The sequence below is a fragment of the Acromyrmex echinatior genome, chromosome 15, assembly GCF_024713525.1.
Source record: "Acromyrmex echinatior isolate Ae372 chromosome 15, ASM2471352v2, whole genome shotgun sequence".
Lineage (NCBI taxonomy): Eukaryota > Metazoa > Arthropoda > Insecta > Hymenoptera > Formicidae > Acromyrmex > Acromyrmex echinatior.
In genome coordinates this window covers 8,850,548-8,868,220 of record NC_141866.1, presented here as the reverse complement: position 1 = coordinate 8,868,220, position 17,673 = coordinate 8,850,548, and the positions used below count along the sequence as shown (strand labels likewise).

The 17,673-nt window shown below is 30.7% G+C and overlaps 4 protein-coding genes across 15 annotated transcripts; 3 read left to right on the top strand and 1 right to left on the bottom strand.

The window, feature by feature from the left end:
- The first annotated feature begins 1,221 nt into the window (after positions 1 to 1,221).
- On the top strand, positions 1,222 to 5,172 carry LOC105145664 (uncharacterized). The gene is made up of 4 exons (XM_011055391.2): positions 1,222 to 2,186; positions 2,490 to 3,618; positions 3,692 to 4,257; positions 4,332 to 5,172. The coding sequence occupies exons 1-4, from the start codon at positions 2,157 to 2,159 to the stop codon at positions 4,926 to 4,928; spliced, it is 2,322 nt and encodes a 773-aa protein (XP_011053693.1). The 5' UTR covers positions 1,222 to 2,156; the 3' UTR covers positions 4,929 to 5,172.
- Positions 5,154 to 9,508, bottom strand: LOC105145665 (peptidyl-prolyl cis-trans isomerase FKBP8). Of its 9 annotated transcripts, XM_087414171.1 has the most exons (7): positions 9,314 to 9,506; positions 8,587 to 8,699; positions 8,452 to 8,494; positions 7,508 to 7,951; positions 7,234 to 7,430; positions 6,774 to 7,075; positions 5,154 to 6,646 (listed from the first exon to the last, which is right to left on the bottom strand). In XM_087414171.1, the coding sequence occupies exons 3-7, from the start codon at positions 8,476 to 8,478 to the stop codon at positions 6,339 to 6,341; spliced, it is 1,278 nt and encodes a 425-aa protein (XP_087270297.1). In that variant the 5' UTR covers positions 8,479 to 8,494; positions 8,587 to 8,699; positions 9,314 to 9,506; the 3' UTR covers positions 5,154 to 6,338. The 9 variants fall into 9 exon arrangements, with proteins under 9 accessions (XP_087270297.1, XP_087270295.1, XP_087270296.1 ...); XM_087414169.1 differs by lacking the exon at positions 8,587 to 8,699 and having other exon boundaries at positions 8,452 to 8,541; positions 9,142 to 9,504; XM_087414170.1 differs by lacking the exon at positions 8,587 to 8,699 and having other exon boundaries at positions 8,452 to 8,541; positions 9,314 to 9,504.
- Positions 9,509 to 12,363: 2,855 nt separating this feature from the next.
- On the top strand, positions 12,364 to 14,373 carry Ppib (peptidylprolyl isomerase B (cyclophilin B)). Its single transcript, XM_011055397.2, has 4 exons — positions 12,364 to 12,537; positions 12,748 to 12,955; positions 13,475 to 13,659; positions 13,862 to 14,373. Exons 1-4 carry the CDS (start codon positions 12,463 to 12,465, stop codon positions 13,994 to 13,996), a joined length of 603 nt encoding a protein of 200 aa, XP_011053699.1. The 5' UTR covers positions 12,364 to 12,462; the 3' UTR covers positions 13,997 to 14,373.
- Positions 14,374 to 14,648: 275 nt separating this feature from the next.
- On the top strand, positions 14,649 to 17,585 carry GatB (glutamyl-tRNA(Gln) amidotransferase subunit B, mitochondrial). 4 transcript variants are annotated; one of them, XM_011055399.2, is made up of 10 exons: positions 14,661 to 14,923; positions 15,110 to 15,257; positions 15,537 to 15,650; positions 15,719 to 15,891; positions 15,993 to 16,141; positions 16,271 to 16,503; positions 16,575 to 16,763; positions 16,833 to 16,969; positions 17,037 to 17,157; positions 17,262 to 17,585. In XM_011055399.2, the coding sequence occupies exons 1-10, from the start codon at positions 14,808 to 14,810 to the stop codon at positions 17,475 to 17,477; spliced, it is 1,596 nt and encodes a 531-aa protein (XP_011053701.1). In that variant the 5' UTR covers positions 14,661 to 14,807; the 3' UTR covers positions 17,478 to 17,585. The 4 variants fall into 4 exon arrangements, with proteins under 4 accessions (XP_011053702.1, XP_011053701.1, XP_087270294.1 ...); XM_087414168.1 differs by lacking the exon at positions 14,661 to 14,923 and adding an exon at positions 14,946 to 14,963; XM_011055401.2 differs by lacking the exon at positions 14,661 to 14,923 and adding an exon at positions 14,972 to 14,992 and having other exon boundaries at positions 15,520 to 15,650.
- The last annotated feature ends 88 nt before the right edge of the window (positions 17,586 to 17,673 follow it).

Sequence of the window (17,673 nt, the reverse complement as noted above, 5' to 3'; positions counted from 1 at the left end):
CATTCAAACATTCTTCAATTATAAATAGAGCTGATTACGTTGATGCTTTCTAGCTATTTGGTGACACAAATCGATGAATGTCATTCTTATATTTTTATTATTCTCAGAATGTCAAGAAAGATGGAATGATATTTATGTCTCGTTTCTAATAATGCAAATTAACTTTAATCTCAATTTAAAAGATAGATAGAAATTGAAGTTATTTTATATTTGTGGAACCGAGTCTAAAAATTAAAAAAAAATAGAGTAATTAAATTAAATCGAGATTGAAGTTAATCTATAACATTGGCAGAAATGGACAATAAATAAAAAAAATCTTATGATATCCCATAAGCATGATCTTGGATACATTCCGTTCCACGCATGATACGCATAATGCATAATTTATCCTTGTTTACCGAATGTTAAACAAGAATAAATGATGCATTTATTCTTATGCATTTATTATGCATCATGTGTGAAACAGAATGCACTCCTTAATTGTTTAGATAATGATGCGCTATCTTGTGGACGTTGAAACAAGCTCGACCGAACATTGCATACTTGTGGCATATATATGGAAAAGATGATTTTAACGGAGCGAGATTAGAACGTTACCGCATGAATACTTGTATTACATAACTTTCAAGAAAGAATGAACAAATAATAATTCACTCACGGTACGATTTTTCTGCCATCGTCTCATATCTTCCCGAGCCACCTTTTCCTCCTGCCTCCCCTACGTCACAATGGCTCCTCTTTCGTTCGCACGACCGGCACGACATTCGTGAAAACAGCGGTGAATTACGATCGCTCGCAGTAATCAAAACTCGACGAAATATACTCGGTACTCTCGACACGTGACAGATACCTTATTTCCCATCGAGACGAATCGAAACGAATTATTAACGCGAAAAAAGTACGATCACGCAAATACAACTTACTCGGGCTGACGAGCGTTCTGCGAATGAGTTGGAACGAGTCTCAAACGTAACGGAAGAAATTCGAAAGTCGCGCGGCTAACTTCACTCTCATACGACGTGAATCAATTCAAGAGCTATAATTAGAGTATTGTGGACTCTAATAAAAATCTAATGCAACAAAAAAATTTAGATAATTCGTAAACAGTTATCCATTTTATCATTTCAGCTGTTTGATGTAAAATAAAAAAAACACATAAGTCTAAATTAAAGAATATATGCATCTCTAATTAAATTATAGCTATATCGTATATATTATACGTTTACAAGCATCAATTAAGATAATTAATAGAAATGTAACATGCTTTTTCATGCTGATGCTCCATTTTTAGCAGCAAAAGATTACGTGATCAAAATTTATGCTAATTGATGCTAATAGATATATTTACCAATTTTTATTACGTGATCTGTTTTAATACTAAAAATAAACGTCGAACGTCAACGTGAAAGAACATCTTTACTTAATTAGTATGTACGCGTATTAAATGGTGTAAACAAGAGGTCTGTTCGCATTGTTTGAAGTCCCCAAATATTTTTGCACTTAAAATGGGATAGATATAAATTTTCGCGTTGAAAAGAGAGAAAGCGAATATGCTAAGTGCAAAAGTACAAGCAACGCGAACAGATTTAAGATCTGGGTGCGGTCCACTTGATGATACAAATATTTCAAAGTTTTTGATTGACCAATCGGAAGAAAGAATTTTATTAATTGACCAATCAAAAAATGCTTCGAAGTATTTATATTATAGTATATCGAGTGGACTGTAGTTTAAATTACACTCCTCATGAAATTTTTGTAGGAATTTGGACACTTTCCAGAAATACTAATATAAATTAATTTATTTATTATGCAAACGTCAGCTAAAAATTTTAATTAATTTAGAATTATCTAATATTTTTTAATTCTCTTTTTCATTCCAAATGAAGTAGCGCAATCCATTTCCAATATGCATGTGCAACATGTACATCTACAGTACATGGCGTTTTCAGCTTTTTGCGAACTTTTCAGCTCTTTTTAGGTTATGTGTCGTGCAATTATACTACGAATGCTTCAAGTAATTCGTGTAATAATTTTATGAATATTGGATATAAATCCACTTAAGAGATTTATAAACTAAATGTAGCTTCTCCTGATATGTAACAATCGCATTCATGTATAAATATCAGATTTTTATTATTGAGACTCCGTAATTTGGAATGATGACACTACGTTTGTTCGACAACGAGGTGAGAAATTGAAAATAATGAACTGTCTGTATGAAAGTTACTATTATAAAACACGCGATTACTTCTTTAGATATATTTCATTTAAGTCTAATCTGTGATCTTTGCTTCCTGTTTTTTGCTTTTTATTGTTTTTTCATTTCTCTTTTGTTATTTTAGCTGTTGTCCCAAGGTAAAATTTCAGAAAAGACAATTTTGTCAATAAAACAGTCATAAAAAACAAAAAAGCAAGAAACAGGAAGCAAAGAGTACATAATAGATTTTGGACTTTAATAACTTTTATATTACTTATCATCTGTCTTTTAGGATTATTCCACACTGGATGCTATTCCAAATGTGTGCATGGAGAATGGTGAGATGGAGAGTTATGATTACCTGAGAGAATGCATCAGTAATCTGGAGAATAAGAACTCTGAGGTCGGTCTAGCAGCTAATTCTACAGGTGTCACAGACATTAGTTTACAAGGAGATGGTTTAGACGATGTTAATTTGAATAGTATTGATTTTAATTTTATGAAAATCGAAAGCTTATTCTTACAAAATACCTTGGACTCTACAAATTGTATAAAGAATGAAGAGGAAAAAACAAAACAAGACAGATCTATAGATGTGGATATTTCACACTCGATTCAACATTTCAACACAATGAGTCTGAACTTCTCAAATTTTTCAAATAGCAAAGATTCAGATAATATAACTGTTCATAATAATGATTCCTATACATTCGACAAAGATCAATGTTTAGAAAATAAGAACATAGAGAATTACAATTGTTCTGTCAAACTTTATACAGAAAATATAGATACAGATTCTAATGTCACTAAAGATGTCAGTAATATAAATCAAAGTATATCCGAATTGAAACGTGAAATAAAAGTTAATAATCTGGAGTTATCAGATGGAGATGAACAGTTTCAAAAGTGTGAGCAATGTCTAATGACGTTCAGATATAAAAGACACTTGGATCGTCATTTGGAGGGTCATCAGAAAAATAACTGTCCTCACTGTAATGAAAAATTCGCCAGACGAAAGCATTTAGATGTCCATTTGTTTCGTGCGCATGGAGAAAGGGTAGTTAGACATCCTCATTTGTGCGACGTATGTCCGAAAAGTTTTCCCAAACGCGCCCTTTTAAACCGTCATAGAGCAAAGCACACCTATCAGAATGGCAAGGTATGTTCGGATTGCGGAGATATGATAAACATGGATACAGACGAAAAAGAACACAAGGAGAATCATTGTAAAAAAAGGCAATTCAAGTGCCAGCAATGTTCGCAAACGTTCAGTATCAAGCAGACATATATATCTCATATTCAGAATCACGATAACTATAAATGTCCACACTGTGATACTACTTTTGCATCGAAAAAGAAGGTGCATGAGCACTTTAAAGCGATTCATATCCCAAAATTAAACGAGGAAGAATCGGCAAATGGTGATGAATATTAAAATTGTATTAATAGGATAGTTCATTTTTCTTGTACTTATCTAATAATGTTATTTTACAGGTCCATATTTTTGCGCTGATTGCAGACACTCGTTTGTAAAGAAAGATGACTATTTTCGACACTTGGAGTCTGCGTTACATCTTAATAAAGTTAACAAGGATATACCTGTAAGGGCTATATTCTCCTGTGCAATCTGTTCGAAAAAATTAATTACGCAAAGAGCTCTGGATCAACATGTCAGGCGTATTCACAAGGGCGCAAAGCGATTCGTCTGTAATATATATGGGTGTACGTTTCAGTGTGCCAGAAGGACAGATCTAGATAGGCACAAACATCTGCATGTAGAAGAGCGAAATATCGTATGCGAGCATTGTGGCAAAATGTTTACCAGTATTAGCATCCTCAAGGATCACGTACTTTATATTCATAGTAAGGAGCGACAATTTATTTGCGAAGAATGTGGCAAAGCTTTTAAGAGAAACAGTTTATTGAAGAGACATAAATTGTCGCACGAGCAACATCGGCCGTTTGCCTGTATGCAATGTAACACCGCATTCAAACGCTCGCACCATCTCACTCGTCACATGGAAACCTGTCATAGAATTACACTGGAAAAAAAGAAAAAGGTAAAAAAGAATTCTTATGATAGTCTCTTAAGACATATATTTTGTATATAAATAACCATAATTATAATTTCAAGGTGGTAAAATTCATGAAAACAAAGGATGGCCATCTTGTACCAGTGCCAGATAAACCAAACAGATCAGAAACTGATAAAGTAAAAGTCAGAAAGGGATGTGAATCAATTGCAAAAAATAAAGAGAAAGATTGTTCCGTTATAAATGTAAAGAAAGAGGTTGCAAATGCTAATTCGCAACTGGAAATACAACCATCATTAAGTTCTGAAGAAAACTCCGAATGCCGGAATTTGTCGTTAGAACCTACAAATTTATCTATCGTCGAATCTATTCCTCAAGTTTTCTCGTTAGTAGATGTAAACACAGGACAAGTGCTTACTGTAGAAATTACCAATAATTCGGAATTATTACCTACTAATGAACTTGTTAATCAACTTGGAACAAATTGTAATGAAATATTGAATTTACCCGATTATCCAGATACAGAATTTCAAAGTAGTCTTCTAAATATTGATCAAATGTGTTATGACAATACAAATTACTCTGAAATATCATTGGAAAATATTGAAGGTTCGTTCCCGCTTGTAAGTAATAATAATAAGATGGAAATGATAGAAAGCTATTTAACTCATGAGTTTCCAGCATTCCTTAATATTTGAAGATTTATAGTATAGAAGATTATATGTGTAATTATGTTGTTTAATTAATAATATAATAGTTGTTCACATTTAAAATGTCATTATGTGTTATCGTATTTTATTAAAATATAAAATTATTTATTTTGTTAACAACGAAGACTATGTTATTAAATTTTATAAAATTTATTTTTTTATACTACAAGATGTAATTTAATATTTTAATTTTTTTAAATAAATAAATACATATTCTTTCAAAGTACAAAAATTTTATTACCTCGTATAATAGCAAATATTTTAACAAATATTTTCACACATAGAGCTGTATTGTACATTATATAAGATATTATTTTATTATAGGATGTATAAACGTAAAATTTTATCGAACTGTTAGAATGTACACTAAGTTAATATGTGTATTAAATATATATAAATTATTATTTTACATAAAAAATGACAAATGCGACATAATAATGTATTAATCTAGATGTATTTAGTTCAACTTTAAAATATAACTAATATTAAATATTTGAGACTAATTGAAAATATATACGTATAATATTAATCCGAAATTTAATTTTGAACGTTTTTTTTTGTACACATTTAAACTTTACACATAGCTGAATCGAAATCCTAATCAGTTAAGCTAGTTAAAAAGTTAAAACTTTTCTTTTAACTTTATTCCTCTCTGCTATTTTACATTTTCTATTCAACAATATGTATATAAGATAGAAAATAATGGAACTTATTAATATACAAATATTTTCATTTTGCACATGTAAAAATACATGCAAAGACTAGGAGAAATCGGAAATTTGTTCGATCTCCATTTGTGTAAGATTAAAGGATTCAACAATCATGTGTATCTTTAATAGAGCATATTAAAATATAAAGAAAATATAAATTTTCAATAATCTATCATTAAATCATAACACGTATATATGTTTCAACCATCATAAAGTCATAATTATTATTTGTAATATAAATATAAACCAGTAATAAATGTGAACTATGATAAATATCTTATATGAATTATTTGCGACATAAATATAAATCAGTAATTCTTTTATAAATTCTGTGTATTGTATCAATTTGTATGTGCATAAACATATGCATACAATATATACATATATATATATATATATATATATATATATATATACATATATACACATATATATATACATACATATATATATACACACACACACACACACACATATATAAACATAATTAGAAGAGAATCATGTTTCATGCATTTATATTTACCATTTATTCATCAAACATGCTTGTATCATTAGAAATATATAACTTGATATGTAATTAAAAAACTTAATATATTTAATTATATATTTCTGTTAATTAAAAATACAAAGAATACAACTTATCTTGTACCTCATTAATTCTTTGTCTTTATCCATTTTTCTTTTTTCTTCATGAAACAAATCTGTGTACAAGTATACCGATAACAGCGGCAGATGCTCCAATCGCAGTCCATAGAATTCCTTTAGCGAGTTTACTTTTTTCTTCTATTTTTATATTCTTTGATGACTTATCAGTCTCTTTATTTATACCCAACATTTTAGCATACAGATGCTTTTCTTTCTCAGTCTGTTTTAAAATTATTTCTTTTAAAGTTATTAATTCTATTTGTAACGATTTTATATCTGGATCTATCTTTTGCACTTCAAGGAAAGCCATATAAGCCTTTCCATAATTCCCTTTGGCTTTTAATATCCTTCCTGTAAACAATATAGACATATGTAAAAAGATATCTACACTTGGGTAAAATATAATTCAAGAATATGAAAAAGTTAACATATTAAAAAAAAGACAAAATAACAATAATAATTTTAAATTTTTTATTACCTTTTCTAAATAAAGCTTTTGAATTTTTTGGTTGATACTTCAGAACTCTCTCAACATTTTCTAAAGCTGTGTTATAAGATCCTATCTCAATTAATGCAGCTGCTAAATTGTTATACACTTTTATGCAATCATCCAACAGTCCCTGCAGTTGACTATCAGTAATCGGACCTGATTCTTCATTTTCTTCATTCCAATTCATACCGTCTATTTGTAGATATTCTGACGCTCTCCGATAACATTGTATTGCAAAATTAAGCTCCTTACGAACAAACCACCAATTTCCACGTTGGCGTTTCTTGTTACTACAAAGAAATAATGTATAAGATGAAAAAAAAATTAAAGAGATAAATAATATAAAGTCTTAACCTTCAATTATATATATATATATATATATATATATATATATATATATATAATATATGATATGTGTGTACATAAAGGTCATAAATAAAATGATTACCCTAATTCTCTCCTTTCCTTGACGCTTAGACTTTCTATATCAGGACTATCCTCTATTGTTTTCAATTCAACTGTGTATGTAATAGTAGCATTAGGTGGTATAGATCCTTCTCTACGTGTGCCATAAGCAAATCTAGGATCGATTTTAATTTCAGCAATTTCACCCAATTCCATCAATACAATCGTTAGGTCTAATCCCTGTAGTTTGATAAATTGTAAATAAGATACTGACAATTATAATACAAATAACAATGTTATAATAATAGTTATAATACCTGTACTATTTCAAAATCTCCTAATTGTATCGAAATATTATCTTGATCTTCCACCACTGTGCCATCATCAAGCACACCAGTAAACTTTAATGTACATATATCTTTTTGTATTGGCTTTACGTCTTTTGTGCCTTTCTTTATAACTTTCTTCATCAGCTGACCATTGCCAATTATATCTAACCATTCTTCCTTAGGTTCATCCTCCTTCAATTGATCCTCCTTTGGTTGATCATCCTTCGGTTGATCCTTAGATTGGTCTTCCTTAGGTTGATCTTCCTTAGATTGATTCACCTTAGACTGATCCATCTTAGGTTGATCTTCCTTAGATTGATCCTCTAAAGAAGAGGGTTTAAGGGGTAATACCTCACCATTGTTATCGTTATTAGATATCTCGCAAGAAACATCAGTCAGCACCTCTTCTTTTGATGACATATTTTCATTCATCTTAGGCAAATAAAAATTACTTCAATAAAATAATCCTATAAATTATATTTCTATAAGTATAATGGATTTTCTCGATTTTTTCGCAAAAATAAAGTTATATTTACATAACACAGTTATTCTATAATTGTGTAATATAAAGTTATCGATCATCGAACATGTAATTTACTGGAATGTTTAACCACGAAAATTTCGCGTGACTTTTTTCGAAGCTTTCTTAAAATCTTAAACACTGAATATTTGTTTTTCTAAGTTTGCTTTGAACTAAAAAATATAAATTTCTGTATAAAGAATCTTGTTCTTAGAATATCGCAGCTGAGCGCTGCTGAGCGCTGTGATAATGAGAATGATTAAGCAAAATGACGAAAAATTCTTGTTTGTTTTGAAAAATGTTTGTTTTGCGATAAAACCGTTAAAAAACCGGCTTGATCACAAATTTAACAAGCGTCAAATGAACAACAAAATAAAAATTTTATTGTCTTCTTCCGTTCTCTTTATTTTACCTCAGTAGTGTAAAGCGTGATGGTCATTTTTAGAAAAAACAGGCTAGGGAACAAACAACTTCTCGTATAAATTCTGCTCACTGTTGTAGTCTGTTGGAAGATGCCACGACAATCGGGCAATACAATAAGACTCACGTGCAATGTATGTTTGCTCGAAAGTAAACGGGAAACTAATTACTGAGTCGATAGTCGAATCGTTAACTTGAAGGTCTCGAAGATACGTAAAAAAAATCGTGTTACGTAAAGTCCTATTCAGACTCACAAAAACTTATTAAAATGTGCATGTAATAAATCAGTAATCAGCCAAGGTCTCCGAAAGATAAAAATATAAATTACATGTTTTGTGTAATTATGATTTATTACATCATTAAGAATATAGACATAAACGTTATAAATATTGTTACAAATATAATGTTATAAATGATAATGTAAATATTTCTATAAGGCCCGATTTCACATTACTTTGGGTTTTTTCCATTTGATGACACAGTCAACCGAGTCAACGCAAGTGTCGTTCTATCTTTGTCACTCTGTGAATGCCAAGAAAAATACAACGCTTGTGTCGATTTGTGTCGACTTGTATCATTAAATGGAAAGTACCCTTTAAGTGATTTAAAATTCACTTTCTCTCTTTAAAGTCAAGAGAGTGGGAGAGATAAAGTTTTAAATCTCGTTTAAAATGGAAATAACCTTAAGCGCAATTGGGCCAAAAACTTCGTTTGTACGAGGGATCGAGAATTTGTTTACAGAAAATTATTTATAGTGTTATCTGATTGAAGTAGATATGGCCGAAATGGATGAAAATATGAATGGGTGAAATTGTGATTTTTTTCATTAGCTCGGTTTCTACACGCATACATACGCATACTATACTGACACATACTACATAAATCACACAATAATGGAAAGTTCGTAGAGACCATGTCGACCTTTTTCCTGCTTTTTCCTGTCATCGAAATTGCCCGTACACTACCGCCAATACATTCATTTTGGGGAACTATGTGATTATATACAGTTTCTAACACTATCGATAAAATCGCATCGAAAGTAGATATGGTTCGTCTCTGTACTAAATCCTTAGGATAGAAGCGTGCTGTCTATCCATAATATAATATTTTTTAATATTATTCTTTATTGTAATCTTTTATATAATTCGATATTACAATCATAATAATTATTTATAAAACAATATACAATTATAAATGCTGTTCAAAATATAATAAAAATGATAATGTAGAAGCGTAATTAAAAAGTTTTAATAATATGAGATTATACGAAAACGTCGAAAATACGTATCATAACACAAATTTTTCTAAATCAATATTTAATGAAATATTAATAAACGTAGAAGAAATACTAACAACAATAAGATCGTATTTACTATTACCAAAGAATATTATCAAATAATAATACTTGGAAGCATCTAAGTGAAGTTTCTGAACGCAGTTCAATGGGTCATTCAATGACTTAATCAGGATATCAATCGTGAAACCTTTTTTCCTAGAATGAAAAGTGAAAAATTTTTCCATTAACTTCAATGATTAAAATTTTCATTTTTCACTTTCCATCCTCAGGAAGAAAGTTTCATAATATTAGATACCCAAGCTTGACTGCGTTCAGCAGAAAAAACAGCTTTGCAACTGTATACAATTTTTTAATATGATTGGTTTACATTTATTTGATCCAGAGAAATTAAAAAAAATTGAGGGCAAGAATTAAGGGTTAGTTATATTAAGGATCTTATGACAGTCATTTCAAAACTGCTTTTTCTGCTGAACGCAGTCAATGAAATATCGATTTGGAAAATGTGCTATCAGTGCTATTGTATCATTTTATTTTTGTCTTATTTATTGTTCATTAGGTATAAAATAAGGATAAAATGATGCAATGGCTCCCGAATGCCGCCATTGTAAAACGGCACAAAAAACAAAAATTAAATTAATTGGGTATTATATAATGATGATCAAATTGACAATAAAATCAAAGATCGAGATAATTTGTCTATGAAAGGAATGCTCGAGTTGGAATCTGTTAGAATTTGCAAAAGACACTCGACTGATATTTTAATCTCAATTGATAAAAGTAATTATAGTATTCGTTACTTGCTTTCGACGGTGAACTTGAATAACAGACACTGATTATTTTTATCAATCGAGATTATAAATATTTGAAGAAAACCTGGTGTTATAAATTATATAATCTAATATTCAATGTCGATCGATCTGAGAAATGCAGGATGAAAGATCCATCATCTGAGCATCATGATGAAAAAAAATCTCTCCTCGATAAGTTGATATTTAAATATATCATATTTTAAATATATCGTACATAACCTATTTACGAGTAAATGTACTTCGTGACACCTGTGAACTTTCGCGCGAGTTAGATCTCGCAATATTTCATGTTGCTTCGCATTTGCCAGGGATGTAATACAATCTATCAAAGGCCATGTCTTTTGCGTCTGAATTGCCTTAAAAGAACTAAAATTTATGATTTTTTTCTGTTGTCAAAAATTTGATCTGTTCAAGTACTCTGAATGAAAATAAAATTTGACAAAATTTTAAAGAAACGCTTAACGGTATGCATAATTTCTGATTTTTATATAAAAAAAAGGAAATATTTCTTTTTTAGTTATTTAATTAAGAAATGGGAAAAACAAATGCATTACCGTCGTTATTTGTTGATTCTCGAGTTCTACACTCATCATCAAATTATAGACAAGATTTGCTGAGTTCAGCAGAGCTTTGCAACTGTTGTAAAATTGTTTACGATTGTTGATTTGTACATTATTTAGATTCAGTAAGGAATTAAAAACAGAATCAATCAATATGTTAAAGAATCATTTTACAACAACTGCAATGCTGCTTTTTTTGCTGAGTGCAAAATCAAAATTATGCTGCGTAATCAAAAATCGACGATTATTCGAAGGAAATTCGACAGAAATCAATGCATGCAAGAAAATCAAATTCTATTCTTTGAGCAGAAAAGCAAAGAATCGACGCAAAAATACAATAAAAAAAAGTATTTCGAAACTAATATGGACTCAAATACGATAGATTACCAATTTTTTTTCGATATGAGCTCGTATAAAAATATATATATATATATATATAATTGTACATGCAATATTGCAGCAATAATAATGTTGCAATTGTTGTGCTGTTAGAGAATCTTAATTCAACTAACTCTACATCTTTTCCTAATCCTAAAAATTTAACAAAATAAAGATCGAGCAAGTTGAACTGAGAATAAAATTAATCAACCGAGAATAAAATTAATCAACACATTGATAGAAATGGACATTAATTTAATTTAAATAGTAAGTAGTTTTAGTAGCACTATGAAGCAATTATTGTATTAAAGGTGATACTCATAGTTTTGTACTTAAGATTGTCTTAAATTGATTTAATAATAATAATTAAAGCTCTATATAAAAACGATTATTGTACACGTATATATTATATTTTTCTTGAGATATTATCTTATTAATATACATATATATTCTATCAATGCAGATTAACTTTAATTTATTTTTTTTTGTTCTTTAGCTTTAAAAATTAGAAAAAATAAAGAATAAATTAACCTACATTATCATACAAAATTAATCTACACGTGGAAACAGACAACAGTCAATGACCCTGAATGAACTGTTCGATTCAGTTCAATTCAATATGAAATCAAAAGGTACTATTAGACATGAAAATTGTCAATTTATCATCCACATTTGTGCCCTAAAGCTCGTATCAGTTTCGATTTGCAGTTATATTTGACTAACAATCAAATTGAGCTAATTGAGTTAACTAAATACGTTTTATTCATTTATTCTCATATTCGCGGGCCCTTATAGTGACTCGCTCGTTACGTTACCGCCAGGGAAACGGGCCAATTGGACGCTCCCACATTTCTAAACGTGCACACGCGTACTCGAGGCACCGTCGCATCCGGTAGTGGTCCACTCTGACAGACCACTGCGGGATCAGACAGTGTGGTACTTTCATTGTCCGTAGCATCATGAGGTTGCTGCTGCTCGTAGGCTTGATAACCGTTGTCTCCTGCGCGAGCAATGGGCCGAAAGTTACTGATAAGGTATGACATGTGAAGTATCTGGATACTATCTGCAAAATATAAATTGTGAATACGTGGCATTTCGTCGGCGCGAGATATTTTTGTTGCATGTATGGAAAAATCCGTACGCGTTACTTACGAACGAACAATGCCTTTGTCCGGCAACGTATATTCTCTCACAAAGAATCGTTTACTTAATATTAATTAATGAATAATTTATCAAATTTTTAGGTATGGTTCGAAATTAAGATCGGCGATGAGGTTGCGGGTAGAGTAGAGATCGGTCTGTTCGGCAAAACCGTTCCGAAGACAGTCAAGAATTTCGTCGAGCTTGCCAAACTGCCAGAAGGTGAAGGATACAAGGGCAGCAAGTTCCACAGAGTGATCAAAGATTTTATGATCCAAGGAGGTGACTTCACAAAGGGAGATGGCACTGGAGGTCTTTACTTTTAATTATTTAGGACAGATGTACCGTCTAAAAATTAGCTCGCGAGCTAATACCTCTTCATTGTCTTGTTGAGCAAGATAGAATAAACAAATAGAATAAACACTAGAGCTCTGTCCAGTAACTAGCTCTTCTAGCATTTGTTCTTTTTATTTTCTATTTGTCTCATTCAATGGGACAAGGTGAGGTAATAGCAGATACTTTTTATTTGATAACACAAGTGTATGCACAGGTAACGTTTTATTTTTACTGAATGTTAAAAAAGATAGAACGCGATGCTTGTGTTGATTTGTATTATTAATGCCTGTTCCTATCAATGTAATTTATTTTTAATCTCTTCTAATAAAAATTAGAAAAAAAGAGTAAGCTAGGTCGAAATTAAAGTTGATTTACATTGGTAGAAACAGGCAAATAGAAAGCATCCAGCATTTAGTTCGTTAGCTGAGTTTTGGACTAGTCTGGTTTAGCATAGATGCTTTGATTCTGATTGCTGATCTATAATCTACCCGTTAGGTCGCAGCATCTATGGGGATCGCTTTGCGGATGAAAACTTCAAACTGAAGCACTATGGCGCTGGATGGCTATCCATGGCCAATGCTGGCAAGGATACCAACGGGTCTCAATTCTTTATCACAGTTAAACAAACACCTTGGCTCGATGGTAGACATGTCGTCTTTGGCAAAGTTATCAAAGGAATGGTAAGAACACTTGTTATTATTACGATAACTTACTGAGAATACACTTTTTTATTTTACTCTATTAATTAAGTACATAAAGCTTCTTCTTTTCATTAATTTTTTTTATTTTTCCTTTTTTCACTTTGGAGATAAAAAAAATAAAGAGGAACGATGCAAAATGTTCAAAAAAAAGCAGACTTATAATTTCAATATTCTGTTGTAGGATATAGTGCGCAAGATTGAGCAAACGAGCACCGACTCACGAGATAAGCCACGCAAAGATGTGGTCATCGCCGACAGCGGCGCGGAGACTGTGACAGAATCATTTAGTGTATCTAAGGATGACGCCACTGAGTAAATTTCAGCATTCGCCAACAGCCTCATTATTCTTTATTTCTTTATTTCTTATACAAAACGATCTCTTGGGAACTACATGATGTTTGATAGCCTTGTTGGTTTTTCTAAGTGGATGAGTGGCACTAATGATAATCTGTATCATGATTTAACTGTTTAACAGTGTTCTAATGACAAGATTAACAGGGAGAACGACTCGGCAGCGATATCAACGAAAAGCGTTTTGTAAGGTCATAAAGTGTTAAAGCAACAATCAATAAGTAATAGAACGATTGTTTCTATTCTAATTGTTAAAAACTATGTATAACTCGCATTGCACGATACATTTTGTACGCAAACAGATTTTCTACATTCACAAATAAATGTAAGTTGTTTAAAGTATCGTCGTATGTGACTTTATTTCTCTTACATAAGAAAACTGAATCACCTTATCGAATTGATGGATAAGATAAATGGCCAGATATGTCCCAGTTTCCAATCGTACATTAAAGAAATAATTATATACATATAAACCTCAAAATTAATATTTTTAAAAGATTATTAATATAATATCAATGATATATCATAAAAATATCAAAATAATCAATTCTTACAAAATCATGGATATCAATGAAGTTTTTAAAAATATTTACAAAATATTTTAAATAAGATATATTCAAAATGGCGGTTCAATGACCGGATCCATACAATTTGCAATATTGGCATACAAAATTCCCTGCCCTACATATTTGTAGCAATTGGCAATTCTGAATTATTATTTTTCCCACGAAGAACTCGTGGCTTTTCTTCTGAATTTTATGGAAAATCAATGAAAAATGTTGTCAAAACAACAATTATGTCTTACCTTTGCGCATAAATGGATTCGAGAGCGAAATAACAATGCTTTGCGGCGTTTTCTCTCAATCAAGAATCAAAAAGATATAAAAGTACGGTGAGTAATTAGGTTAGGTTAGGTTGTAATATTTGTGAATGTAAACAATTCTTGTTATGTCACTCCCAAGTATAGCAGTTGCATATTTACTTCATTAAATATTCATTAAATATTCATTAAATATTCATGATGTTTCAGAGAGTCATAATTAAGTCATTAATTGTATTGTCTCTTTTTAACAATTAGAGAGAAATGGAAGTCTACTGTGGGTTTGGAGGTCCACGCTCAGATTGCTACGGAATCAAAATTGTTTTCCAGTGCATCTACCAATTTTGCCAACCCGGTTAATTCATGCGTTTCATTCTTCGACTGTGCCACACCAGGAACATTACCTGTGAGTTATTAATAATCAGTTATAATGAATCAGACACCTACTGAACATAAACTAACAGTGATATAAAATCAATATTATAATTTCCTATTTAACAATGTAATTGTTATATACAACATGTGTTATATTTATATTGTTAAATGGGAAATTATAATATTGATGCAATATTATTATTAATTTGTATTTAGCAGAAGTACTCTTTCTTGAGCAAATAAAAATAATTAACTTTGCAAACTGTTACAATAAATATTAATTATTGTCGTAGATGTGTATATATTGTAGGTATTGAATAGGAAATGCGTAGAATCAGCAGTAATGACTGCCTTGGCCCTATCCTGCCGATTGAATGAGATTTCTTTGTTTGAAAGGAAACATTACTTCTACGCAGACTTGCCTGTGAGTAATAAAGCTGTCACAAAATAGATACTTATCGTTATTGTCTTTATTAGTTGTAAATTATTTAGGCAGGATTTCAAATCACTCAACAAGGACAACCTATTGCTGTTAATGGTGAAATTAAATTTCATGTTTTCACTCCAGGACTGCACAAGTCTCCATATTTGAAATCTTCTAAAATTAAGAAGATTCAATTGGAGCAGGACAGCGGCAAAAGTTTGCATGATGAAAATGTAGCAAGGTACTGAGTTGATTGCTATTTGATTCTGTTCAAAAATTAATAAAAATTGAGAGTTAAAAAAATTTCGATTAAATTTTTTATTTAATATTTTTATATTTTAGAAGCCTGATTGATCTTAATCGAGCCGGGATACCTTTGATGGAATTCGTATTTGAACCAGATTTGGTCGATGGTGAGGAAGCAGCTGCACTTGTAAAGGAGCTTGCATTTATGTTACAATTACTGGGTGTCTGTAGCAGCAAAATGGAAGGTTATTTGCTGAAAAATTATTTTCAAGTATTTTTATACAATTGTGTGCATGCGCGCGCGCGCGCGCGCGCGTGTGTGTGTGTGTGTGTGTGTGCGATAATCGTTTTTTTATTATCTTTATAAATTGTAGAAGGAGCACTTCGCGTGGATGCCAATGTTTCTGTAAGCAACCGAGATAGTTTAGGCATTCGAACGGAAATAAAGAATATCGGAAGCGTGCGTGCTGTCGCTGCGGCCATTCAATATGAAATAAATAGACATATTTCTATCCTTGAGGTCGGTGATAAGATGTTCAATGAGACTCGTGCTTGGGATGGGGTGAACAAGAAAACTATTCCTATGCGTGAAAAAGAAGACAAAGAAGTAACATAGCATTTCGATTTTATGTTGCTACTTACATTACGAATTATTAAATTCATTTTAAATACTTTCAGGATTACCGATTTATGCCTGAAACAAATTTACCACCTTTATGCATACATCTTAGAGAAGATTTACCGAATAAAAGCAATTTAGTTGATGCTGTAGTATTGAAAAGACAGCTACCCGAGTTGCCGGAACAAATACGTCACAGACTAAAGGACGTTCTTAAGATATCTCCTGAAATAACCATAGCTTTAATGGTAAATCTTGGATATGCTCTATAATGAAACAAGTACAAACATTTTTAAAAATATTTTATATTTTTTTAGAGTGACTTTGCATTATTACAATTATTTAATAGAATAACAAGAAATAATGAGAATCGTAAACCGCAATTGGTCGCTAAATTTCTCGTAATGGAGCTGTTGACTTTTCTTTATAAAAATAAACTAATGATTGAATTTTGGTAAGCCTCTTTTTTTTAAGTAAAATAATGTTTCGAAATAAAAAATGCGTACTTCATAAATTTTCAGTGTATCACATGAAGATTTTATTGGTGAATTGATTGATTTATTACAAAGCAATTTAATTAATTTAATAACGGCAAAAAAGATTTTGAAGAAATTAGTCAATTCAAATAAATTACCAAAGGAGGTAAAAATCTCATTTTTTCAAAAAATATGTGGTATTTACATATTATTTTATTAAATATTTTTTTAACTTACATTCATATAATTAACTTTATTTATTACACATAGATCGTTAAAGAGCACAATTGGTTCCTGATATCAGATGAGAAACAATTAGAACAAATATGTTTAGAAATTATAGAAAAAAATCCAAAACTTGTATCAGCATATAAAAGTGGCAAGAAAAAATTATTTAACACATTAATGGGAGAAATGGCAAAGGTTACGGAACAATGTGCAGATATGACTGTTGTTGCAAGAATTATGGAACGATTACTGAAATAGTAGTATGATAAAATGGAGGGAGAAGGAATTACAATAAATCTATTAATGAGTTAATATTGTGAAATGATATATTGTAAATAAAAATAATTCGAGTTTTATTAATTAAAAGCAGTTTTATATTGATTACTTACCTTTCATTCTATATGATTCTGCTGATTAATCACATTATGTTATATTATATAAGAATTTTTATCAA